This window comes from Nelusetta ayraudi, unplaced genomic scaffold, assembly GCF_046127955.1.
Source record: "Nelusetta ayraudi isolate G7.1 ecotype Tasmania unplaced genomic scaffold, CSIRO-AGI_Nayr_v1 ptg000027l, whole genome shotgun sequence".
In the NCBI taxonomy this organism is placed as follows: Eukaryota; Metazoa; Chordata; class Actinopteri; order Tetraodontiformes; family Monacanthidae; genus Nelusetta; species Nelusetta ayraudi.
The window spans coordinates 3,985,218-4,012,500 of record NW_027466077.1 but is presented as its reverse complement, the minus strand read 5'-3'; the positions used below and the strand labels follow the sequence as shown (position 1 = coordinate 4,012,500).

The following is a 27,283-nucleotide window of genomic DNA, read 5'->3' as shown; positions in this document are numbered from 1 at the left end:
CAATTAACTCAGGGGGCCGGTGGTCAATATTGACCGAGGATAATATTGTGCGAATCCTCTCTTATTGTATTCCTGTGAGAGAGAGAAAAAAACATTAATGGGGATTTGGAATTTGCACATTAATGATGGCGCCTCTTTTTGCCGTTGTTGTTTCACAGAAAGCAGGTGTTTTTCATGCTTAATGGCCTCTAATTTGCTTTTAATTAACCCCTTAAATCCCAGGTCATGTGTTTAGTGCCAGATATGCCGCTCCAATTTTTTGAATTAGCAGTTTAGACACAACCGCACATGCTTAATAAAATGCAGACACAAATTCCCAACTATCTGTTGTCAGTCGAGAATTTACACAAAAGGCAACAAGTAAACTTTGTCCTGTGAAACAGGATGGCCTTTTGCAGCCGCCGATGACTTTTTTGTGTACTATTACAATTAAGGGATTTCAGGGAGCAATCTGAATAATCCCCAGACACTATGCTAATGATCTCCCTACTGCTTGAGCTTGTTGTTAGTATGCATGGCAGGACAGAGTTAAAGCCCGGCCCGAGCATACAGTGGCTGCCTTTTTATTCATGCCAGCAACAATATGGGCATTTGAATCCGTCGTCCGCCTGCTGGCACATTAACCAAGGCCACGTCCGGGTTTGCCCTCCACACATCTCAAGGACTCAGCCGTCCTGATTAGCCCTGACAAAGAGCATGCCTGCAGCTTCACTCGATTAGGCGGTGAAAAAAACAAGCAAATAGGCAAACATTTTTTTATCCTGACCACCACATTTCCACTGATTGCGTGAAATAGGCTGTGCATGTTTACTCCATGAGCAGTTGCTGTGCACCTGCATATCGATCAGTATTTAACCAAATCCACATCATCCAAGCACACAGATAGCCGCGCGTTAAGCTTCTGAAACTGGCCAACTTCCTGTTGTCTCTGCCTAATGAAAATCACAGGAGGCTTTCGCTTGTCTGCAGAGAATCACTTGCATGCCATTTGCAGCTGCAGGGCTTCTCCTGCATGTCTTGAGCTCCAACGCCAACCAAAACATTAATGCTCCTCTTTAGAAAAGTCTGGATTTAGTCCTTTTATTGCATTAAGCTCGTGTGGATTAGTGGAGAGAGTTCATTTGCGACTCCCCCATTGATAAAGTCATTGAGATAAATTCATTTAAGAAGCTAAACAGCAGCTGGAATTGCTGTTAGTTGCCAATGTCAGCCAGAAATAGCGGAGAGTAGCAGCACAGGTTTGAGTCCAAGATAAGTCAGTCTGTCAAAATGTATAATGTGTGACATTTGCAGCTGGGTATTAAAGAAAAGTGGGTTTAGTGGAAGTGGAGATGACTGAAAGGAAAAGCAAACAATATTTTGGCTTTGCAAAAGGATGCACTTCTCAAGGACTGATATAATTCAAATAAAAGGGCAGATATGCACTAAAAGGAATTTAAAAAAAAATACAGGTGAGAAGAATGGAGGCATTTTTAGAGAAAAATTAATTAAGACATGCCGGTAAAGAAGGGTGATATAGAAGTCGAGGGAGGCACGGCAGACAGGAAAGTGCTCTCAGTTCTGCATTAGATGAAATCTTAGAAACCGTAAGGTGTGTGTCTATGTGTGTGTGTGTGTGTGTGTGTGTGTGTGTGTGTGTGTGTGTGTGTGTGTGTGTGTGTGTGTGTGTATGTGTGCAAAAAGGAAGGATTCTCCTCATCTTCACATCTTACACTGCTCTAATTATGGTCCCCCTCTCGTGCATTCTCACCCTCGCTCCCATCTCTTGCTTCAAAACTATGCCAAAAGGCTTCTGCATTCACAGTTCCCACTTTGCTTCCCACTCTCTGTCACTCTCCCCATCTCCACCCTTCACACCTCCCACCAGCCTTCAATTATCAGATCTAAGTAGGTCCAGGAGAAGAAAGGAGTCAGGAGGAGGATGGGAGGGGGGCATCAGTGAGAGGAAGTTGGTAAGGAGAAATCAAACAGGGTCGCTGAGTTGGGAAAGGCGAACATCAGTGGGCCGTGACGAACAGGGGGGGTTGGTGGGCATGATAGAGAATCAAAGATGAGGTTTGAGTGAATGAATAAAGAATAAAGGAATTTTATTAACACCCTGTAAGAAAAAGCATTTTCAGAAGGCAGAGTTCATTATGATTTTTTTTAAAAATTCATCCGTACATTATATGTTTCAGACTATTGGCCATCTTTGAATGTTGCACGTGTTGGTGAATTGCACAGCAACACAGACTCTCTGTTCTTCTTTTGCTGAAAACAAAAGCTGCTTAACCACACGGCTATGAAAATGTGCCTTTTGTGATGTGTCAGAGCCCTGGTGTCTCTCCAAGGTTCGTGACAGCCACTTGAGGATACCAGACATGTTGATCCCTCCCTTCCCTCTAAAACCACCTCGTTTTTGTCTCCTTCCAAACGCCTGGAAGGTTCAGCAAAACTGGAGAAAAGGCCTAAATATGCTGTCTTCTAGGGTTTTTTTTTTTTTTTTTTTTTGCTCATTAGAAATCTAAGATTGATTAGGATGAAAATCTAAATCCGTTATTTTAGCGCAGTATGGGACCTTTAAATAATCGAGTGATTAGTGTTGTAGTCAAGACCGCACCAACCGAGACCAAGACCTTATAAAAAAAATGACCAGTATCTTTTTTTCTGAAATATGGTGATCTAAGTAAACAGACCCCACTGTCCTCTTTCTTCCCACTCACCTCCTTAGTAGGAATCAACAGCCTGTGTTGTGTGTGGCAGCTCAGCGCAACAGTATGTGCATATTTACAGGCGTGCGTGATTAGTATTTGCGCCTCTGTTATTCATTGCGCTTTAGTCATCTCGAAGCGAGAAGGCGAGTTGCTGATAAAATAAATGCATTAGATCGACTTGACTCGACGCTGACATAAATCAGAAGAGGCGGCGGCCAGCATCTCTGCCAACAACAACGCCGCCGCCTCCATCGGCCAAGTTGCGTCCGCGCACTGTCCACTAAAAGCCCATTTGGCCTCAGGCACTGCTGGCAACAATTGCAGTTGTTATATTAGTGTTTCCAAACGTGTTTGAATACATGCAAACACAGAATAATCACAAACACAGAGTTTAGTGCAGGATAAATCACAGCCTGACAACTTGATTGCTCATAGATTTATGTGAATCAGACATCTGCTACATTTTTTTTTTTTATCGTATGCTTTTGTACATGTTTTTCCCTCATATGAACGTGTTTGCAACCGAAAGTGACAGTTTGTGCTTTTCATGTGGCGGGCATTATGCAGTTGAGTGCATGTTATATATCTGAAGTGAATGCCTCAGCTTGTGGGTTAAATGAGCCTGTGAATGTTTGTGTAGATGCAAGATCTTTTTAAAGAGAGACCTTTGGTTCCAGGTTCTTGGTTTCCATATCGTCCGAACTTCCCTGTATGCAGAAGAAGAACAGAAGGCTGAATGGGCGTTTTTTTTTTTCTGGAGATCTGTCGAGTTAGTTAGGGCGAGTATTAATACAAGGTCTCTCCACTGGAGTTGCCACTCCACAGGAGTTAACACTCAGTTCCTCTGAATGAAAAATAAATAAATAAAAAATGAGTCCCCTTTTTGAAGTCTTCACAGCAGTCTGAAAAGACAGATGATGCAAGTGTCGCTGTCTGGGTTTTACTATTGGCTACATTTTTTTATTCTGTATTAAAATTCCAAGGCTGTAGTTTTCTTTTAGATGCATTTTCATAAGCGTGTGTCCTTGTTTGAACACGCTGGCATGTCACTGAGTGTCAGCCTTGATTCTTCTAGCGTGGAACTTTAGTTTTGGTGGTTTCTGAGGCTTAGGGGCATTTTTGCTGTTGCCCTGTATTTGCATGTGTGTGTGTGTGTGTGTGTGTGCGCAGGCCTGTGCATAATCTTGTCAGCTCATCACCATACGCTGCTATCAGTGTGGATCTGTGTCTTCAAGGCTCACTGTGTTAGGTCATACTTCAGTTGCTTTGCGCGCCTTCATTTCCACAAACCACATCAAATTTATTGTCCCTTTTGTTCCAGCATATTAAGGAAAGGGAATGTGATTAAAATGGATCGCGCCCTCTACGCTCCCCTACTTATTTATTTATTAGATTTTATTCACCAAATAGAACTACGCCCTGTCAAGAAAAGAGGGGCTGAGAGGAAATCACGTGTGCGCCGGCTCTTCTCCCTTTCTTTCCCCCCTCTGCAGCACTGAACTCACTCATCCTGTTTGTCATTTATCTATAATGACTTTGGGAACAGTGTCTCTCCCGCCACGCAGCCAGTCACTCAGCCTAACCCAATCAAGTGGCTTTAAATGAACTTCAAACACGCGTTATCAGCCAGTTGAACGTGCGCTATGCACCCCTCCGCTCCAACCATGCGGCGGATGGATCACCTTATCGCCTCTGCCTCTCTTCACCCTCTTTTCTTCCACCTCTTTGACTTTCTAATGCTTCTCCTGTCACGTATGCGTAATTAAACGTCTTTCCCCCTTTTTCAGGCACTTTGTTCTTTTGTTGTTCCCTTCTCCCTTTTAGTCTTTTTCGCTTCCTCTATTCATTGACCAGACTTCAGCCGAAACATGAAAGGTCTCGTCCAGCAACAGGATGTTCTCCCCTCGCTATCTCCAGACTTCTTCACTTTCACTTCTCTTTCACCTTTCACTTTGGCTTCTCTCTTTTCAACCTGTTTTGCCTTTCATCTAATTTTGTAGCGGTTGTGAGAAGGACGTCCGTAACGGTTGCATATAGTTGTCTAGTTCTCTGAAATGCACATGACAGACAATTTTTCCAAAACGCAAGACCACACTCCTGCTGTCTGTGGAAGTGGTGACTCTACAGACATCAGACCACATAGATACTATGTGGACTATTATGTGGACACTGTCCTTGTCCACTTTAAAAATATGGTGGACAAGGACATAAATAAATATTGAGGACAACCATCATCAGTGTCAGCTAGACATCCTGGTTTGTTTGTTTTAAACAAATGAAAATGACAATAATCACTTAACAATACAGGTAGGATCCTGACTCCCTAATTGCTTTTGGTCCCTTTTACTTCTTCCTTTTGTTCACCTCCTAATATTTCATGCAAGTTTTAGATGCTCTGTATTTAGCCTGCTCCCTAAACCCTATTTGAAACTTTTCATTTTCGAGTTCCTGTTGCCAATTGACTCAAACAGTGACATCTTCTCCTCACAGACAACTTTAAAACGAGCACTTTGCAAAACACCAGTTCTTGCTCAGTGCATAACTAATGATTCTGCTTTGTGAAGTACCTATTAAGCTTGCCCTTCAACTTTCAGTGAAGGCAAGCTGGTTTACTGCAGAGAATGCCAAAGGGACCTCTGTGTTATCGACTCAGGAATTGTTTCAAACAAAATCGCAAAAACCCCACTGCAAACAGCGCGTGCTTAAGTATGAAAGCAGTTGATGAAGTGCTGCACGTAGTGAGAGGAAGGATGAGAGTGTTGATGGGTGTGCGCCTTTACAGTATGCCATATGTCAGTCACTTTGTTGTAATTCCTGGTGCAGTTACCACCTGTCATTAGTGTCTCTAAAAAGATTCAGCATATCGGCGAAAATACCCTTTAACACATTTCTTTTTTATAAATTGTAATTTTGCTTCGTACTGACGAAAGCTGTGATTTGAAATGAAAACTGTCCTTTTCCCCCCCCCTCTCTCTCTCTCTCTCTCCCTCTCTTTCTCTCCCTCTCTTTCTCTCTCTCTCTCATAGGGTTGTCCCCAGCTGCTGCCCGCCGACAGGATCCTTGTGCCAGTCGACATTGTGAAGCCAATCACCCTGAGAGCAAAGAACCTCCCTCAGCCCCAGTCTGGACAAAAGGGCTACGAGTGTCTGCTGACCATCCAGGGAGAGGAGCAAAGAGTTCCTGCACTGCGCTTTAACAGCTCCTCAGTGCAGTGTCAGAACACATCGGTGAGGAGGGTGTGTGTGTGTGTGTGGGTGGCAGGGGGTGTGAGGTCGGTGTTCAGATAGCGGACTTTATGAAGTTCTGAAGCAGAGAAAACACAATTTAGCTTTAGCCTGTGATCGTACCACCAACCCTCCTTGCTGCAACTTTTACAGAATCAAATGGACAGCCGTCCACCTTTTTAGAGAACTGTGTGTCTGTTCATATACGGGATGTGTAAGTTCATCTGTGTTCCTGTTGCCACCCCTTAATAGTGTGCTTTAAATGAATGCTGTGATAACACAGCCATGAGAGATAATAAACCATTTTAAAGTAGCTTACAAGTTTATCTCCCTTTTCACTCTCGCTCTGCGGTTGCCATGGCAATAGTACTTCTACAGCGGGATGGAGATGAGCAGTCTTCCCGTGGAGCTGACCGTCATCTGGAACGGAGATTTCAGTATCGACAACCCCGCCTACAACAAAGGTGAGTCTGCACATCTGTGCCAGTGAATGTACACTCACGCTTTGCACATAAACATGCACATAGATATATTTTAGCCTTATCAGCGAGCTTACTTTCTGTACTCTTACCAACTTACCAACGTGTGTATACTGAGTACATACACACATACTGTGTAATAGACGCGACCTCTTATAAGTTGTTTGCATGGAGGAACATATGGACAAAACATAGACGAAAGCCACCGTTTCCCTCCATATTGCTCTCCGAGTCAGTCTCCATGGCAACAGGCAGATGATGGGCTGAGGTGCAGCATCCGTTCCCTGATGTTTCCCATGTAGAGATGTTAACTTGAACACATCCACTCCCCAGGTCTCTTGTTCTCCTGTCTTTCCTCCCCATTAGTCTCCTGGCTGTCACCCCAAATATTATCGCCTCTCTTCAAACATCAGTTCTTTATTGTATTTCTCCAAATCACGCTCCTAAAAACTGATTCATAAAGCATTTTATTTTTTTGTCACAACTGCCTACAACTGCCTACTGCCAGTACTTCACACTGCTGTTCTTCTTCTTCTTCTTCTTCTTCTTCTTCTTCTTCTTCTTCTTCTTCTTCTTTTTAAATCACAGCATCTTGGTGAAGTTTTACAGTAGCACATCCAGACGCTATGCTGTCAAATCTCTCACACAAAAAGCGTTTTAAAAGCATGAAAAATGACCGGGGACATTTAACTGCATCCATTCGTCCATTTACTGACTATTTACTTAGTACGGAATAACAACTCAGAGCTGCTGAGCTGGATTCGCTTTGACCGCTTGCGACTCACCGCCGTGAGGAATACACACTCAGAGAGGAAAATAGCAGCGTGCCCGATGGTTGTAGTCCTCTGAAAGGAACACAAATCCCTTTTAACCAAAGGCAGCGGAGTCAGCCAGCAGAAATGCAGTGGCAAGATTTTAATGATATGCCAACGCAACACGCACAAAGTTTGTGCGCGCATGCGCGTGTGTGTGTCAGGCAGGTGAAGGGAACAAAACATATCCTTGAGCACACGTTTTAAATGGAAAAACACAACAAAAGTGATGTGCGAATCCTCCTCTTAGCCTCCCCTCACCTTTGTCTGCCCGTTGAGGAAACAAATCCCCGGCCATCATTTGATGGACAGATCACACATACATCTAATGGCAATTAAAAAGTAAAAGTGGCTGGTGGGTTTCCATGGAGATCTTACGCTGAGTCTGCGGTGGGTGAGTGGAGGCGAGAGGCAGCAGTGAAGAGTATCCAGGGGAGAGGCATGGAGGGGGAGTACGCATAGAGACAAAAGATAATAAGTGATGTCGCTTTCTAAACGCTCGCTTTGTTGCTCTTATATCTTAAACAGCAACAGAGATAGTATCACAAATAGCCACTTCTCCCTGCAAGATAATAAGGAGAAGAAACTTGAATGACGTGAATTCAGTTAAATTATTGTTATTGTTGATAAAAGTGCTCCACCTACTTAGTTGCAAACAGCATTAGTTTGGGCTTACATCAGTTTGAAGACCCTTTGATTAACACTCTGAAGAGAAACTCTCTTAAATGGCCTGAAACCTCATTAGGCCGCCGACTTACCTCAGTGTCAGCATTAACACCTTCATGTCTCCGTCTGCCTCCCCACAGTGCATCTGTACAAGTGCGACGCCCAGCGCGGAAGCTGCGGTTTGTGTCTGAAGGCCGATCCGCTGTTTGGCTGCGTGTGGTGCAAAGGCGAGAACCGCTGCACCCTCAAGCAGCACTGTCCTCACCCCGAGAGCCAGCGGCTGGAGCACAATGGCATCAACAGCAAGTGCACCAACCCGCGGATCACAAAGGTGGGGAAGGCAATCCGCTACACGCGTCACACATGAATGCACCGACACCACCAGTCAAAAGTTTGGACGCACCTTTTCACTTATCTTTTTATCTTTACAACTTTCTCCACTGCAGATAGAGACTGAAGACATCACATATATGATCAAGATATATGTTATTATGCAGCAAAGAAAAACATGTTCAATAACTCTAAATATGCTTTTTATGAAAGGTGGCTATTTGGAAGAATTTCAATATAAAACGTGTTTGAGTTATTTGACGCTTTTATTGTTTCCTACATAATTCCATGTGTGTTCATACGAGGTTTTGATGCCTTCAGTGAGAAACTGCAATGTCAATATTCATGAGAATGAAAGAAAATACATTCAATTCATAGAAGACACATGAAATTCAAAAGACTGGTACTGTACATGTCAATGGGTAGAGCAATGCCATCATATGCACTTAGATATATACACAGTGCACCGCTGGGGACTTTACCACAGGACATTGCGGGTTGTGTGTGTCATTGTAACGTAAAGGTGTTGCTGTGGTGTGTCATCATGGGGAAGTCATGTTATTTTGTGTTTCTCTGAAAAGATGTCATTTAATTACTCACTAGAATAACAGAAATCACCTTTTCATTAGAATTGGTTCTCCCTTTGCTTTGAGTGCAATTTAAATATATTCAGACTGTTTAAAGAGAAAGATCTGCAAGTCACCAGCATAACCTTCTCTCAAAAGTAGCTCTCACTGATCTGAAGCGGAGGCAATAAGACTTTATGCGTCAAAGGGATATAAACACTTCTATAGCTAAGGGATAAGAGCTGAAAGGATAAGAGTATACTGAGCAAAGACCCATGCTCAGATGGAGGAAAGAAAGTCAGAGACAGAATAGAGTCAGGTGAGGCAACAGGCCTGAAAAGATGCTCCTCCAGCCTGCCTTTTGCCCTGTGGTCAATATGATGGAACGTCTTCCATCCATCCTTTTTATTTTTGAAGACTGGATGGTGGCTGATGAGAGATGAAGGGTATGAAGAGGACAGAAGTGGGAATCCCCTCACCCGTCACTCCTTTTGATGTTCCAGGAGTGATGATGTTGTATAGAGGATAGAGAGGAGAAGTGAAGGGATCATCCTTGCTCTGTCCAGGCACTATGTTCCCAAGCACACCGCTGCATCCTTCACTCTCTGCAGCCAGGGGTCATCACACCCAGGAAGCAGCTGATACCTGGACTCGGCGCCCCTCCTGTCCCCATTTTTATCTACGCACAAATGAAATCAGCTCCAAAGGGATTTCAATAGGTTGAAATTTTGCACTTTGCTGTTCTTATTAAAAAAGTCTGAATCAGCGAGTTCCCTCTGTCATTCCCCGCTCCTGGTTGTTTGTCTTCACTGCTGGCGGTGGATCTATTCCTGGAGATGGGCCGTGTATTTCTCTCCGCATCCCCCCGGCTGTGGCACGGACATATTGCAGCCTTCTCACGTCCTCCATAAAAACTGTCAGTGGGTGAGGAGTGAGGACTTGTCCAAGACGACCGGGGCCCTAATGCATTCTAATATGCTTCATTACAATGACAACTCCCATCAACAATATGAGAGGGGGAGACTCGCATGGAAAGATGGAGGGAGAGGAGTGATTAAGTGTTTGCCTCTACCCAACCGTCAATTATCTTGTCAAAGTCACAAATCTAATCAACGCCTCATTGCGTCTCTCTTTCTCCCTCATCCTGTTCCTTCTCTCCTTTCTCTGCCGTTTCTCCTCGAGCTTCTCCCTCTCTCGCCGTCCTCTGTATGTGCTAATAAACAGAGAGCAACGGTACGTTTTATGCAGTCCTTTTAATTGCACGTATTGTAGATGCCTTCCCAGAAGGCCGTGCTTTTTTTTTCTCATTGAGAGATCAGCCGAGAGCCTTATTAATCAGAGACGTTGAACCATACAGCAGTGATATCTCCCACGTGGAATCTGCACGAGTTGGGTTGTGCATGACCTGGCTCGAGCCTGCGCGTTCACTCGGCTCTGTTCTTTCAGCCCCAGCAAGTTCAATTTGTTTTAGTTCACCGCCTGGAAAAAGTAATCAAGTAAACCAAAGCGGGTCTGACGTGTTTGTAGCATAACAATGATCGCAGTCACACGAGCAAGAGCCGCAAGGTTTGAGATTCTGCCACACACGCACGCCTTCCGTCTGCACTCTGCACTGTGAGCGCTGCAGGGGGCCACACTGTGCTGACAGTAAACAAGCAGAGAGGCGGTGAAAATCCTCAGGATCACTATTTTTCAGGGGGAAGGTGACACAGCACCATTAAGGGCTGCTGTCTGCAGCACATAGGACTGGCGTTTGGCAGAGACAGATAGGAACAGACTAGTCTGTGTCTGTCTCTAACATCCATCCATCTGGGCTGTCCTCCATGATATGTGTGTGTCTGTGTGCACGCATTAGCCGGCCAAAAAAAAAGGAATGGTGTGAGTGAAGTGTTATGGGAACCGCCCCATCGACAACGAGGGACACTACTGATGAGTCAGAGCAGAGCAAATTTTAAGTTAATCTCCTCTAATTTCCCTGTGTCAGTACTTGGGCAGATTTCATTGCCCCAACTTGAGTCTTCATCCATCATTTGCATAAGCGAATAAATACAATTTGTGTGACTTTCCTGCAGATCACCCCACTTCGCGGTCCGAGAGAGGGCGGCACACTCGTGACCATCCGTGGTGAGAACCTGGGCCTGGACTTCAGAGAGATCCAGAGCAACGTGAAGGTGGCTGAAGTGGACTGCACACCCATACGAGAGGGCTACATCCCTGCAGAGCAGTGAGTCCATTTTTGACATGCTTGATTTTGTTGTTTCTTTGCCGTGCCTGCTTCAGTGGGAAGAAGAAGCACACGGGTGACCCGTCCTAATTATAAAGCATTTTTACTGAACTAAATATGCAAAAATTTCCTCAAGGTTTTGTTTTTCTCAAGCTGATTTGTGGAGCGTTTACACATAACTATGCTGCTCTCGAACCGTTGGGAGACTGAAAGTATAATTCACAACAGAAAGCGTGAATTTGGCTTAATGTTCCTGTTCCACCATAATCCCTTTAAAAGCACTGTGCCCACAGCGGCGCACTGCCTGCCCCACAGGGAACAAAACACTCAACAAAAACACAACACAGTGTTACCTGCGCAAGGCACAAAGCAGGCTTCCACCAAGTCAGCATGACCAACTGATTCTGAGTCAGTCCTCACCTCAGGGTTTTACCATCCCTGTGCGCCTCTTTCTGTCTGCGTGCGTGTGATGGTGGGAGGAAAAGTGATGAATAAGAACCCGAGACACGATGACATGGCAGCTAAACAAATGCTCAAGTGACCTAATCCCTAGACGAAAGAAAATTGACTTTCATTTAACTACCAGGAATTTGCATGCATCGCACTGCGGACGGCAAAGAAATACAAGCCTCAGTATCTCAGCATTACACACACACACTCTCTTACACACTCACACTAACACACATCAGCCCTGTAACATTCCCTGAGGGGGAACTTCAGGAGGTTACACTGGTGACACTTGAGTTTAATCCAAGCGCCATGTTGTCCTTACAGGTGCCATCCATCAAATTATTTCAAACTAGTTTAAAGTTGTCTTATCAACACCGCCAGCACTTCTTATGCTAAGAAAGTAAGTTGTGTGCCAGCACTTTGCAAGTAAACGCTGACCGAGCAGAGGAGGCTGCTGCTGTATTTAAGGTCACATGTGAAAAGGATAAAGATACGGTTTTTCCTCTTTTACAAGTTGGCAGTGCGTGAGAGGTGATAACGCTGCCAGCTTCTGCACACCTTTTTTTTTCACGTTTAAACATAGCTTAAAGTCTGTTCTTCTCGCATACCAGATATTGCGTTTGCAGCAATAACATTTGTGGTTTTGTGTTTGCAGGATTGTGTGTGAAATGGGTAAAGCAGAGAAGAGCCAATACACCGGGAACGTGCAGGTCTGCGTTGGGGTTGGAGAGTGCAGGCCAGAATTCATGGCAAAATCCACCAAGTACTACTATTTTGTGGTGAGTCTGCACTTTCTGTTTTTGAATATTTTCTTAAACCCCTGAATTTAAAGTGAGGATCTGATGTTTTCACCAATATGTTTGCCTTATTTCTTTCTGCCAAAGCGTTGCTCAGGCTGCACATGCCAGCCTCTGTGTGTGTGTTAGCACCTCGCTGGCAGGTTGTGTGTGTTCCCACCTACCTTGTTAATACTTTATGCACATGTTGGTTTCTCTGTTGCATCTGGCTGTGATCCAACATGGCACTGGTGGTTCTCAAAGAACGCCGTCACGTGTGTATCACTGGTGCAACATAACGGCAATTACTAACGGGTGCATAGTGAAGAGCAGGGAGTGTGAGAACGTCATGGATGTTCGCAAACACATTAAAAAGCACACATACATACTTATTGCTAACATAAAATTATTGGGCATTGCTCACATTCATAAGAGAATGTTCCAAAATACATTTGTAGTTGTTGCCTTTATGTCTTTTGTTTGTATGCAGCAGTATCTTTTTTTTATTGTATTGCTATCCATTAATGACCCTGGCCAAGGTTTATCTGGAGACAAGTTCCCTGTACAGGATTATATGATGCTGGGTCAGGATGTCGGGCCACGCAGCAGGATGGAGATGAGATTATAAGAAAACCAATTGAAGTGGAGCAGGGTTTAATTCTTGTCCGGCTCCCAGCAGAGTACATGTGCTGCTGCTGCTGCTGCACCACTAATTTAATAGGTTTCCACCATAGTCTATTGTTTATAAATGACATTAGTGCAGTCCTGTATTAGTAGTCAGAGGTTGGATATTTTTCATTTACTTCAACTTTTCCATGGCTCAAAATTCATTAAGAAAAATTATGTGTGTATATATATATACATATACATATATATATACATACAAAGCATTTTAATAAAAGACTTAAAAGAGATGCATACACATACAAACTAATGCATTGATTATATAAATAAAGTTTGCACTGTTGGAACCTCACTCTTTCATTGGTTTTCCCTGCTTCAGTTCACTTCCTAGTTTGCTTCTGACTCCCCAACTTGTGCTTAATGTGTCCAGATCCCAAAAATCATGGAACTGATGCCCAGCAGGGGGCCGGTCTCTGGTGGAACCATCGTCAACATCACTGGCAGTCACCTGGATGCTGGTAGTAATGTGTCAGTCATGTTTAAGGACCAGCCCTGCACTTATCTGAGGTGAGTAGAAACTGATCAAAACAGACACACAACAGAAAAGACGAGTATTTGAATTAAACTGCGCTCTGTTTTCAATCATTGTTTGCTTTACACTTAACGCTACTATCAATCAAGGAAGGATGCGTTGCTTCCTGTGTTTGAAAACGGCATGGATTTTTGAGAAACCCCAGAGTACCACTTAACATTGATCCATACACAATTTATGTCCAATCAATATATTCTCCATGTCCAACTAAGCAAGCACTCAACTGTTAAAATATTAGATTAATATTGGTTTTTGAATCTTTTAATAATTGGTAGTGGCAGTGATAAACAGCGGAGGAAATTGCTTCTAACTGTGGACAAGATTACTGAAAAGTGAGCCAGCAAAGTGTGATGTCTGTAACGTACATACAATTACTTAATGTATGCCATCATCGCTGTAGGAGGGGAGGCCAGTGGCTGACATGCAGAACTCACGCCTCCTTGCACGGCTACGGCAACGTGCCTGTGTCTGTGAGCATAGACAAGGCTCATCTCCAAAAAGATCTGCGCTTTGAGTACGTGGAGGATCCCAGCATCACCAAGATCGAGCCAGAGTGGAGCATCTACAGGTACAGCCTGAGGCCTGATTCTCTTCTGTCTGTTTTTTTTTTCTTAAAGCTAATGCCAAAGATCAAGCTTTAAAAAAAAAAAAAATCCCCCCAAAAATCCCAAGCATCATGATTTTGCACTGCTCATCTGTGCACGTGCTCAGACATGAATATCTCCCCCAGCGAGTAAACTATATCACCATCTGTCAAAACAACCTGAGCTGTCCCTTTGACCTTGTTGTAATCCTTCTCTCTCACTCCCTCTCACTCTCTCTCTCTCCCCTTCACAGTGGACACACCCCGGTGATTGTGACAGGAACTAACCTGGACATCATCCAGACCCCACTAATAAGGGCCAAATACAACAACCACGAAACACTCAATGTAAGTTATCGGAAAAACGAAACGTGATTTTATTAAAAAAATATTTTTTATGTACCTCAATGTGTAGTTTGTATGCATGTATGACGCTGTAACAATCACAATGGCAGAATTACATTAATGCAGACACTGGCGTTTTGCATCTCCACCCCCTGGTATTTCTGAGTGCCCAACTTGACTTTTCAGCTCCGTGTCCTAGAGGAAGTCCACTCTGGTAAAATGTCAAAGTAATTCCCCTCCTTTCCTAAACCATCGCTAAAAACCTCACTGCCAATTTCAACAGATCAAGAGGATAGATGGGTTTGTTATGTTTATGTTAAACCAGGGACACAGAGAGGACGTTGTCATAATCAACAGGTTATAAATGGGTTAGTAGAGAATTATGTCGTCCCTCTTCACTCTTTTGCATCAGTGAGAGAAGTTTTGACACTGGATTAAAAAAAACAGGCGCGGTGAAACTAGCCCTTATCAAATCCTCCTCCCCTCAATTCGCCCTTTTACCCGCAGGAGGAGAGATAAAGCCACACAAGAGCCTCTGTGATCTGATTGAAAGAGGAGGGAAGTAACAAAAGGCTGTAATGCTATCTTCATGGTTCATTTGAGCACGATCCTTCACCGCGTTTAACATCTGCACTCACACGTGTCTAGATGGGCCGTTACTGCCTGCAAGGTTCTGTTTTATGCAAAATTCACTTTTTGTTTCAGAACTGCGAGAAGGTACATCCTCTACTCCTTTTGTCCCCTCGCTCCACTTTTCTTTTAATGAGATATGTCTTGATTGTGATGTCTGACTGCGATCGATACGGCAAGTGATTGCCCTGCTAAAATCCTAGATTTTAGGCTGGGAGCTGCAAACAGAGGGCCAAATACACTATGCTGTCTTCCTGGAAATCTATAGCGGTTTTTGGACAATTAATGGAGTGAAGCTGCTCCGCTGGAGTCCTGAACGGAAGATAACGATCCGAAAATAGGTATAATATTGGACTTTCAACCCACACAGTGCAATCTGTTAAGTCCCACGTCGATACAAAGTCTTGATAAACGACATTGGTGCAATTTCTTCTTCTTTCTTCACTTCACCTTGCCATCGGTGCAAGATATCATGTCAGCGGCGTCCTGAGGACCTGGCAGGATTTGCCAGGTTTGATGTTCATAGAGCCAATTAGAGTGACAGGCGGTGGTACAGAGGTCACTGTGGAAAATGTGAAATGCCTGCCAAAGAGACGGAAATGTCTGTAAATGAGACCTGTTCTGCCGGTTGACTTGTGGATGCCCTGACACGCGGCCAGGAATCAAGACATTGCGGATACTGAAGGGCGCATGGCGTTGACAGATCTGACACGATCTGTCCTCGTGCATCCGTCTCACACAGGAACAAAGTCAATATGGAGGGGCACATTTAAATGGCGCAACATGTCAAATTAAAAAACCAAAAAAACAGGCGACGGCAAAACAAACAGATGGTGAAATACTTAAAAAGAAAGGTGTAACGGTGCAGTGGAGGTGCACAGAGACACAAGAGTGACAGCATGAAGAAAGGAGGAGTAAAAAAGAGGGGGGATAAAAAAGTAATATGAGCGTGGTGCTGTCTTGCTGCTGGGTAATGAAGGAATGGTAAGAAGACCTAGTTACCTCTCCCGAATCTTCACACATCAAAGCCTGATTGTGATGAAACCACACACACACACACACACACACACACACACACACACACACACACACACTCCAACTGCACCTCGTGTGGTAGCCTTCTTCTGAGGGAGAGGCTCCAACAGGTTCTTCTTTGCAATTTGAGAAATTGAGAATCTTCAAGTTTGAATTAGGTCCCCAGTGGCCTCAGCGTTATGGAGAGCCGAATCCCATAGAAGATGAAGAACCGTGCTAGTCTTCTGAATTTATATAGAGGTGTTTGTAAAGAAAACAAAAAGTTTGTATAGATTAACTCAGTGAGACATCTTTTTTGCATTTAGTTCCATTTTGTCTTAAAGCACTCCAGTTGATCCAAGGAAGCCATGTTCACTCGTCAATCCCTCCCGTCTGGTCTGCCTCTGTTGTCGTCTAGCTGTGTCAGGTCATCAGTCAGACGTCCATGCTGTGCCAGGCGCCCGAGCTGCCCATCAGTCTGGCCAGACATCAGGAGATGCCCGAAAGACCCGACGAGTTTGGCTTCAAGCTGGATGACGTTCAGTCTCTGATGGCCCTCAACAACACCAACTTCATCTACTACCCTAACCCTGAGTTTGAGCCGCTCAGCGTGTCCGGCGTGCTGGAGCTCAAGCCTGGATCGCCCATCATACTGAAGGTAAGTGGAAAGAAATGGCCTGCATCGTTGTTGTTGACTGTGGGCATAGTAGTAACGCAAAAATTGTTCTTTGCTTTTTTTGTTGAGCTTTTGCTGCTGAGATCCACAAAGCTTTTGGAATATTATTTAAATCAACAGCCGTGCAAGAACTGAGCCTAAAATACCAACTACATCATTGCCTGGGGCATTTTGAATTCATTGCGCTGGGAAATTGAATTGCATAATGAATCCTCTTGAACTCAAACCTCTTAACCTCTGACCCTTGTATTAAAGCAGTTTGCAACATGGAGGACGTGGTTTCCTTTTGATAACTAATGTATTAATTATTATTTTTGCTTCCTCTTGTTTCTTTGCTAAAGCTTTGAAAATTCCCTCTTTGTAGGCTACCCTCTGACTTCCTGGAAAATATTCAATTACGTGTGAATTAATTGTTATCGAGTTATAGTGTTGGATTTAAACGCCTCGTTCAACCTCACTCCTTCCGACTTCCAATTAATTGTGGGATTTTTTTTCCCTCAAGGGGCGGAACTTCCTCCCGCCGACCGTCAGTGGCAACGGGAAGCTGAACTACACCGTTCTGATTGGCGAGAAGCCCTGCATGCTGACTGTGTCGGAAACCCAACTGCTCTGCGAGTCACCTAACCTGACGGGTCGACACAAGGTCCTGGTGAGTGATGCCTCGCATCCCCACGGTGGGAGAGACTGAGAGAAGGAGAGAGAGAGAGACACGCGCACATACATGCACACACTGAGAGAGAGAGAGAGGGAGCTGTGGCGGAGGAGGCAGACAGAGCCAGGAATCTATTGACAGTTTGACAGACAGATGGACGTTTCTCGTGTTGCCTCCCTGGCTGTCGTCATGTTCACGGCAACAGACTGCAGCTCTTTTTCCACCGCGGCCGTGTGTTTCCTGCTACTGCCCACATGCAGGCGAGAAGACAAACAAATAAGCCTTCAATAAGAAGTATTAGGGCCTTGACAAACACAATAAAGAGTCCGCTTGTGGGCTTCAGGGGGGGGCGACCGAGATGGTTTGACTGACGTTAGCACCTGAGCCAGCCGTCGCAGGAAGAGATACACACATTACTGTAAAGCAGTTAATGGATCCACAAATAAACCAAAGTGTGTGCACATTTCACACCCAAGATCGATTGGACTGTCTGAAATCTGATTTCCAAGAGAGAGAAAGAAATGTTTTACAGACCTTAAAAATATTTGGATGTGTTGCTAAATAGGTTTAACATTCCAACATTGATTTTTACATGTTTGTGTTGCTAAAGGTTAATTTATTTAGCGTTTTTCCCGAAAAATATTTTAGCAAAGTGATATCTAAGTATACTTCTTTTCTGATTATAGCTTTAATATGCGAAGCTATTTGCCTGATGTTTAGAGTTTTCATGGAGGTAACATATGGTTGTTTCCACTTTAGGGAAGCCATGTGTGCATTTATGTACATGTAATATTTTTTTTTTCCTTTTTTTCCTCTCCCTTGTATCAAGGCTCGTGTGGGCGGTATCGAGTTTTCCCCCGGTGTGGTCCACATCACGTCTGACAGTCCCCTCAGCAGCACGGCCATCATCGGCATCGCCGTGGCCGGCGCCCTGCTCATCCTGGTCATCGTGGCCGTGCTCATCGCCTACAAGCGCAAGTCGCGCGAGAGCGACCTGACGCTGAAGAGGCTCCAGATGCAGATGGACAACCTGGAATCACGAGTGGCCCTCGAGTGCAAAGAGGGTAAGAAGTCAGCAGGTGGCACACTGTGAGGAGTTTCCAGTTTTTTGTTGTGGTGCTCGAACCAGGGGACAAAAGTTTCTGAATGTGTTATTTGCTACTATGGTAATTGACAAGTGCATTCAGAGTCCCCACCTTTGTCTTGTCACTCGAAACCTCGTCAGGGAGAACTGAAAGTCAACTTTTGTCAGGAGAAGCTTATCGGGTGTGACAGTGGCATGGCATTTGCAGAATCAATCTGCAGATGAGGAAGCCAAAAAATAAAGTCCTGTGTGAATGTGACATTTCTGAAGAACTCATCAGATAGGATGTCATTTTATTGTAATAATCATGTTATAATAGATCAAACCTATTGTTGTGTCACCCTTCAGCATTTGCAGAGCTGCAGACAGACATCCATGAGTTGACCAGTGATCTGGATGGAGCTGGGATCCCCTTCTTGGACTACAGGACCTACACCATGAGGGTGCTCTTCCCAGGCATCGAGGAACACCCTGTTCTCAGGGATCTAGAGGTAGGATGGACTTTAGAGCCATCGAGGCCTCTGTGCCTCTTCGCAGCAACTGTTGGTTCACGTCACACAAAAAAAACAAACAAGGCAGCGTTTAAATTGGGCAGTGCTGCCTCATTAATAACTCAAAACGCGATGAGATACAATGCCGCTCTCTCTCCACCACCAAAACAAATTAAAAGTCAATCAGAGGGAGGAAAGCAAAGGGGGTTAAAAAAAAAAATATATCAAGTAATTTATCCCCAGTGGTGACATTGATAGACAGCCTTAATTGAGCTGGTCGTCTTGTTCCATTACTGAAATGATGGACCCCCATTTCAGTGCCCTTAGGGTTGGCCACTCCATCCCTGATGAGAATTCCCAGTAATAAGCAATATTAATTATGTTTTAATTGGTATGAATGTTGAACTGTATGAGGGATATAATGTGGAATCAAAGCCTAATGGAGGTACGAGGAGGCTCGTCCTGAGCCGATGATGGCCACTTAATTGTTATTGATGTGTCAGAGGACTGAAGGCACCGCAGGCTGTTGAGTGAGACGTGCCACCGGAAATGAGCTGAAAAGCGCGTGCGTTAACTTAAAGGCGTAGCACAGCCAACGTTGAAATGCCGGCCCATTTACTACTCACCACTGCGTCGGTTGAGTTCAGTGGGTTAGAAGGCGAGGAGATAATGGTTGACACGTCATCTTTGGGTCAATTATCCCTTTAAGGGTTTTTACGTTGAGGGCTGCGAGTGTGATTGAAAGCGCATGAAGGCTTGTGAACATGCTGGCAGCTGTCTGCTCAGGTGGTTTTGCCTGGCAGTCAAAATCACATTTCCTTCTCTTTTACCCACAATTTCACTTTGCGGTCCATGAGTTCCACTTTTTTGCTTTCAGATATTTTTACCTCGTGTTTCCCTCCCGCCACCTGTTATCTATTTCTCATTTCCCTGGTGATCAGTATAGAAACAATTCTTTTCAGGAGTTCCATTTCCACTGCCAGACCTGTCACTTAACTATTCCATTCCTCCCAGAGACATTTTGTGTATGCCTGGAGCCTTTTGCCACTTTTTGTCTTTCCAGAATCCCTAAGTGACACATTTGTGTTCTGGTTGCTTTTTTGGGGGGCCTGTTTCTTTTAATCACTCACAATTTATTTGCAGAGAAGAAAAACATGCACACATAGACACTTTCCAGATGCCTGCATGTGCCTGAATTTCCACCCTGCGCTCACACTTTGCATTTTATTAAGCGGGCACGCGCTGTGCGCACACATGGACACATGCTGTCAAGTGGTGCGAAATTAGACGCGTAGTGTACCTTTACAAAAACTCCCAGTAGATTACAAGGAGGGGAAAGGTAAAAGCACCGAGCTAATGCTGGTTGTCAGCTGCATTTGGTACAAAGCAATGCTGCCTTGGCACAAGTGCTCTTGACTGATTAAAAGAAGAAAGCTAGTCTCAGTAGGCGCTATTTCTGGAGAAAAGAAGCGCGTGCGGCAAGTGACTTGTGTAAACGACACGGGGACAATCTGAGCTCAGACGAGGGGAATTCACTCCACTGCTCTCCCTTTCTGCTTGCATTAGCGTGGCACACGGCGCCATCAAAGTCGTAAACACTGCCTCCCGAGGCGCCGTGTTTTCCCGCCTTTCTTCTCAGCCGTCTGCTTGGAACAACGCTGAGAGATCTTAAACTCTTCATCTCCGCCGATTGTTTTTCTTACCCTCTTTCATTTGTCTCTGCCACGTAAAGCTTTTGCTTTTACCTGATAAAGGCGCCATAAGCGGAATTCATTGGAATGTATGTATGGCCACATAGGCAAATGCTGTTTAATATGTTAAATGTGGCAAAGTGGCGCTAATTAGCCCGGATTGCGACTTCTTTGTAGGCACCACCTTTGTCTCGCTTTCCAGTGGGTCTCAGTCAAGTGAGCGTTTCTTTTGTGTCCCACCAGGTGCCGGGCTACCGCCAGGAGCAAGTGGAGAAAGGGCTGAAGCTCTTCGGCCAGCTCATTAACAACAAGGTCTACCTGCTGTGTTTCATCCGCACTCTGGAGGCCCAGCGCGGCTTCTCCATGAGGGACCGCGGCAACGTGGCCTCACTCATCATGACGGTGCTGCAGAGCAAGCTGGAGTACGCCACCGATGTCCTCAAGCACCTGCTGTCCGACCTCATAGACCGCAACCTTGAGAGCAAGAATCACCCAAAGCTTCTGCTGCGCAGGTGAGTAGCGGGCTCAAAATAGACACATGCATACCTGTACCAGTGTCTCACAGTTGCCTGAAGTCATGTTGAGCATTTTTGATGCATTAGCTTTTGTTCCTTTCTTTGTACTGATAAAAAGTCAAGGGCACTTTGCTACATCACAACAGTCACATATTAAACTTTTCTACTTTTAGACTTTGGGACATTATGCTCGGCATAAATAGCTCATCGTTTACAGTGGGCCTCAAAGATGCTTTTAGGGATTAAGCTTTCTGCTGAATCAGGTGCTTTTCGTTGGACCTTCTGCAGCTTTGAAAGGGGACAAAAACAAGTCAGTCCCCAGGGAGGAACCAACACATGCTTGGGGTTTTTGTCACAAACCGGGGAAAGCCATTAATGTCCTTGTCTACAAAGCGCTGATTCCCAGAACTTTTGTGTTTTAGCAAACATTTGGAAGAAAATTATTTCTGGGGAGGTCATTAACAGACTAGACACATAATTGGGTTATAATACACTGGTTAAGTAAATGTTGCATTACAAGGAGGCGAGTATTTTTCTCACCATCACGTGTTTTGATTAACTTCTGTAACCTTGAAAGGATGAATACCTGAGAGATACAAGACTGCATAGACGTTAACACAATTATACCATTAATTATGATTAATTAGCAGAGAATCAATTTTCAAATAGCTGTACCAAAAAAGAAGTAATTTTTGATTTTCTTTTTCTTTTCTTTTTTTAAGGAACATGCGAATGTGAAACGTGTGCTCTGGTATTGACAGTCCTCCCTCTGATTTCCAGTTGCAGCCATATTGACACTCACTTCAGCACCGCTGCGTATATCATTACACTTCCTGCCTGCAGTGCTTTGCCCAGTGCAGTGATTATAATTACTTAAGCAAACGGGCTTCTTTACAGCTGTCCGAGTGCACTGTGTGTGATCTGTGTGCATCTCACGTCACATGTACGCACAAACATTGTTGTGAATTGTTTTTGCCTCGCGGCCGCTGTCGGTGTCTGACACCCCCCAGATGATTTGACAGGCATGTCGCAAATTAATTTGTCCGGCTAATTTTAATCATTCTTCTTATTCTGATTCAGCCTGTGGCTTAAAGCTCATAACAGCCACAACATGGAGAACCATTACTAGCCTGTGTTTAAGGCCAGCGTTGCTACAGAAATGGAAACAGAAAGTGGGTGTTATTATGCGGGAAGCCAAATTCTTTTTTTTTTTTTTTCTAATCTTCCTATTATATCTAATATCTCATGCAGATAAATAACAAAAGTGTCATTGTTAATTGTTGCCAGAGAATAAAGGAGCTCCTGACAGAGGAAGTTGCCTTCTGATACTGGCAGTAGATGCAATACAAACAATGCAGTCGTCAATGACAGAGGAGGCAAGTGTGGAAGGTCCTGTTTCTTGCTGTCAAAAACATGGCTTGCACTTGCCAGCGCTGGAGGGGGGGGAAGAGCACATGTCTGCAACAAACGCACGCCAGGTTGATTATCCAGCTTGTCGAGTGCGATTGCCAACGCCACCGATCTCACCAGCTTCCTCCTCTGACGTGCTGCATAGTCCAGCTCAGACCGGCACCAGTTTGAAGCGGCAAAGTCTAATGCCGTCCCACAGAGGCAGCGCTCCCCCTTTGTCTTCCTCCGTCCGGCATGTTTTGCTGTGTCTCAGCCTATGTGCTCACTCCACATCTCCTGCCTCCCCCTGTATCACACCACTTCCATCTCTTTCTCTCCGTCCGTGGTCGCTCTCTCAATCTATATTCCGCGCTCTTCTGTCCTAACACCCCACCCCTCCTTTCTTCCCCTCCCTTGATTGCTAAATCAATGCTTAAAGTGCGTGAGCAGGGTGTTGCTGGCAGAGCGTCTGAGCTTGGCTACACACTGCCTCCGCTTCCAAGAAATCTGTGCATGCATGTGTGTGTGTGTGCGCGTGCGCGTGCGCGCGCGCACGCGTGTGTCTATTTTTTTTTTCCTCCCTCCCCACACACTTGTGCACATCCTTCCATCTGTCCTATCTCAACCTGTGCTGAAGCACAAGCACCGGGCAAGCTAAGCAACGAGAGCCTTCCAGAACCATCTGTCGCATTCCTTGTTGCAGTCTCCTCCCTCGACTCCCCTCTTCCCTCTGTTGCTTTTATTTTTTGCACAACTCTCCTGCGTCACCTTTCCTCGCCCACCTGCATTCACTGGCATTTTGTGGCCCACCCGTTTATTTGACTGGCAGCTGATGCGTCATTATAGGAGTCTTTCGCTGGTATTCAGACAGTCGTATGATTTATTGCATTATTCGCAACGACGCTTTGGCCCAAAATTGGCACCCAATCAGTGCACATCGTGTGAACCTACATTTCGATTGTATGGTCACATACATACAGGCCCGCCATATGCGTCTGGCAGGAGATAAGTTGTTAGATGTGTGGTGCAGCACGGTTTCCCCGTCAACGCTGCCTTGGCAGTCGGGGGAGGTGCCAGCTCGCCGCTGTCCTCCATCATTCTCAAAGCCCGCTGCCCCTCTGACCAGCTGCCAAGCAGCCAAGTGCCACCGTGCCAACACGCCGTGGCACATTTTATTGCATTAACCCAAACATGGGGCTTGCAAAGGTTCGCGGCAGCGGCGGCGGTCAAGTATTGGAGGTGAGCGTTTGGAAGTTGTAACGCCGAATGCAAACGTTAGATCCTGTAGCGCACTGCCATTTTTATCCCTGCTCCCTATAGACGCCGCTGTGATGGGGAACAAGCGTAAGCAAAGTGGTGTTGTCGTGCCAAGACTTCTTAATGCTGCTGGGCCGGCAGCCTCTGCCAGGAAGGTTCACGCTTAGACACACACACACACACGCGCGCACACACAATAAACACTAGTCAGCACACATGGTAATGTCTGAATACATACGCAGAGGGATTAATTTGCGCTTTTCGCATGCTAGCTTTAAATCAGCCGAGCACTTTTCCACTTACACACACACACACACACACACACACACACACACACACACAATCACAAAACGTTGGTGTATGTCAGGAACGAGTGAAGAAAAAGGGGAAGATAAAGGAAAGAAAGGCAAAGGGGAGACACTGCCAAGCTATTTAGTCTTATTCTTTCCTTTATTTTCCCTTTCGCTCATTCACTTTCACCTCCTCCTCTCGACGTGCTCCTTTCATCCCTTTGATAGATGGGTTACATTTGTGGAAATGGGAGAGGATTTGGAAGTGCATACGATTACAGGATCCAGAATGCACCGAGCCAGAGGGAGGGACGGCCGGAAGACAGCAAGGACACATGAAAGAAAAGATGAAACGTGACCTTGTTGACCCCGGGATCTGTGCATGGGGAGAGGGAGGGGGGGGTGTCTGAATGAAAGTGTGGCCACAGCCAGAGGCAGGAAGTTAATCCCCCCCCTAGGTGTTGTGCCAGTGTCGGTGGGGGGTACCAGGCCGACCCTCTGGCACAGCGGACCACACCGCACTAGCCGTGCCTCAGTGTGGAACTTCTAAAAAGAGGCTGTGTGAATAGCGGAAGGTGGGAGGGCTGCAGATGGCCGACGAAAGCCACACAAATAACCCAACACGCGCACACACACACACACACACACACACACACACACACACACACACACACACACACACACACACACACACACACACAAACATGCACAATGGGCACTAATCCTAAAATATTGATGCCTGTGGTAGATGTTCACCGAGAGCAGAAGGGACGTGTGTGTGTGTGTGTGTGTGTGTGTGTGTGTGTGTGTGTGTGTGAGGTGGTCTGACAGATTACCCACACACCCCTGCTGCTGGTTCAAGAAGGTCGCTGTCAAAGGAAATCTGATCCTCCCCTCTCCCCTTTCCGTCCCTCTGATGCCACAACTGCTGTCGTTATATATGCATATCAGCCATTCACAGCAGCTTCATTCACACTGTTGGCCCGTGCTCAACGCGTGTACTCACGCACACACAAACGTGCGCCATTTTGCCACGCCAACGGAGCGTGCACGCACGCCGGGCGAGGCTGGACGGCGGAGAAAAAGGGGAGATGTATTCATTTGCCTTCTATTGTGCGCAGATCGAGTGTTGGTCCGGTGAATGGGTGAGGGAGCGCTTGATAATGAGGCCAGTGTTATTGCGGAGCCGCCCCGACCCCCTAACGACATCAATCCGCCGGGATCAAATGAAGGCTTTTAATTGCTTTGCCTCATATTAAAATCCCCGCCGCCGCAGACTAGCTGCCCTCGGCGTGCCTGAGCATAAAAGCTGTCTGAAAGGGCCGCCACGCAGCTTTCCACGTCTCTGCGCTTCCGTTTGTACAACGAAAGCTGTTCATTAGCGATGGTCGTCTCTTTTTTATCCTCTTTTTTTTTTCCAGAATATCTGATGTCGTGTTGAATATTCATGAGGACAATATGAGCAGCGGGGATCATGCATTGATTGTGCGTGTGTGTCTGCGTTTGCAGGACTGAGTCTGTGGCAGAGAAAATGCTGACCAACTGGTTTACGTTCCTCCTCTACAAGTTCTTGAAGGTAACTTTACAAGCAACATTGTTTTTTTTTGTCGTCATCTATAATTTAATGTTAAAAGTCCTGGTGAAAATGACCCTAAATGATGAAGATGGTTTGTTCTGGTTCTGCATGATTAACAACTTACTGTCACTTCATTGCTGTTTCTGACATGTCTACATTAAATTTATCCCCCCCCCTGCTGTAATTGCCTCAAGATTTATCAGACAATTAATTTTCTTACCCCACGGGGTAACAGTGTTCACCACGGGCCAAATGTACCAGCCCTCTACCCAAGAGGGTGGACAGAAATGCTCTCCGCTCTTTATTCATCTCTTGACTGCATCTGAGACAGGAATAAAACAATGACGAACGGCCGCCCTTCTCTGTTTGATAAACAGCTCTGTTTTTAAGAGCGACGGGAAGGTGACTTTAAAAAGTTTGACTTGTGTGGAATTCTTCCACTCTGTTTTTATCCATCAGATCTCTGTCACAATCTTTGGCTTTATTACAGCCAAGTGCATTTTGTGAGATGATGCAGTTTGTATTTTTTTTTATCACTTCCAAAGGCTGTAACATGGAACTTAAACCACTGAAAGTAATGCGGTAATGTTTCATTTTTACCCTTTGGTCTGGGCCAAATTAAGCAAACAGTAAATGTCACCCCTTAATCTTCCCTAGTGGACAAATGCTAATGTGCTGCATTAAAGTTACCTGGCACTGACTTCAAAGTTTTCTTTGTCCTTCTGAGCATCTCTTTTCCTCTGTTCCTCTCTCTCTCTCTCTCTCTCTCTCTCTCTCTCTCGCTCCCTCTCTCTCTCTCGCTCCCTCTCTCTCTCTCTCTCGCTCTCTCTCTCTCTCTCTCTCTCTCTCTCTCTCTCTCTCTCGCTCCCTCTCTCTCTCTCTCTCGCTCTCTCTCTCTCTCTCCCCGAATCTCATTCCAGGAGTGTGCGGGCGAGCCACTCTTCTCCCTCTTCTGTGCCATCAAGCAGCAGATGGAGAAAGGCCCCATTGACTCCATCACAGGAGAGGCACGCTATTCGCTGAGCGAGGACAAGCTCATCAGACAACAGATTGACTACAAGACGCTGGTGAGGGGATCACCTGTGTATGTGTCCCAGGGCTGAGCGAGGGATACCTCATGAGCTCCCAGTGACTGCAGGAAGCAAGAGGTGTTTCTGGGTTATTGCTTCCCCAGACAAACTTGCCATAAAGTTGTCACTGCCTCGCTTGACATGCACGAGGGCAGGGGACTGGCGACCTCACTCCCTGTTCCGACAGGAGCTGTCAAGCAAGGGAGCGGGGCTTCCGAATGCAGAGACAGAAAAGACATTTTAGAATCAGTTTTTTTTTTACTTTGTAAGTTGGCAGTACCGAAGTTTCTCTGTTTGGAACCTGATCATTAAAGTCTGTCAGTCATTCTCTCTCCAGACATTTTTTGTTTAGACCTCGAAAAACTTGCAATCTGTCTTTTTTTTCCATGAAAATCTATAAAGAAATAAAGGAAACATCATAAAAATATCATGTGACCTTGAAATATAGAATAATATTGCAGTTCCATTAGGAAACGTGTGCACAGTGCATTCATCACTTAGGGTAGCTTCATAATAGAACACAATATACCATCATCATCAGCGACATGATTAACCTTGAAAGCTAGCAGTCACAGTTGCAAATT

The 27,283-nt window shown here is 45.2% G+C and overlaps 1 protein-coding gene across 1 annotated transcript in view; it reads left to right on the top strand.

Moving 5' to 3' along the window:
• Nucleotides 1-27,283, top strand: part of plxna4 (plexin A4) — a 188,572-nt gene that overhangs the window by 143,862 nt on the left and 17,427 nt on the right. The window contains exons 11-25 of the mRNA XM_076030189.1: nucleotides 5,720-5,920; nucleotides 6,285-6,381; nucleotides 8,015-8,205; nucleotides 10,843-10,994; nucleotides 12,100-12,223; nucleotides 13,275-13,411; nucleotides 13,837-14,004; nucleotides 14,274-14,367; nucleotides 16,427-16,666; nucleotides 17,187-17,333; nucleotides 18,166-18,400; nucleotides 18,769-18,911; nucleotides 20,846-21,114; nucleotides 25,563-25,629; nucleotides 26,550-26,696. Of these exons, the coding sequence (XP_075886304.1) occupies nucleotides 5,720-5,920; nucleotides 6,285-6,381; nucleotides 8,015-8,205; nucleotides 10,843-10,994; nucleotides 12,100-12,223; nucleotides 13,275-13,411; nucleotides 13,837-14,004; nucleotides 14,274-14,367; nucleotides 16,427-16,666; nucleotides 17,187-17,333; nucleotides 18,166-18,400; nucleotides 18,769-18,911; nucleotides 20,846-21,114; nucleotides 25,563-25,629; nucleotides 26,550-26,696 (2,412 nt within the window). The remainder of the gene's footprint in view (nucleotides 1-5,719; nucleotides 5,921-6,284; nucleotides 6,382-8,014; nucleotides 8,206-10,842; nucleotides 10,995-12,099; nucleotides 12,224-13,274; nucleotides 13,412-13,836; nucleotides 14,005-14,273; nucleotides 14,368-16,426; nucleotides 16,667-17,186; nucleotides 17,334-18,165; nucleotides 18,401-18,768; nucleotides 18,912-20,845; nucleotides 21,115-25,562; nucleotides 25,630-26,549; nucleotides 26,697-27,283) is intronic.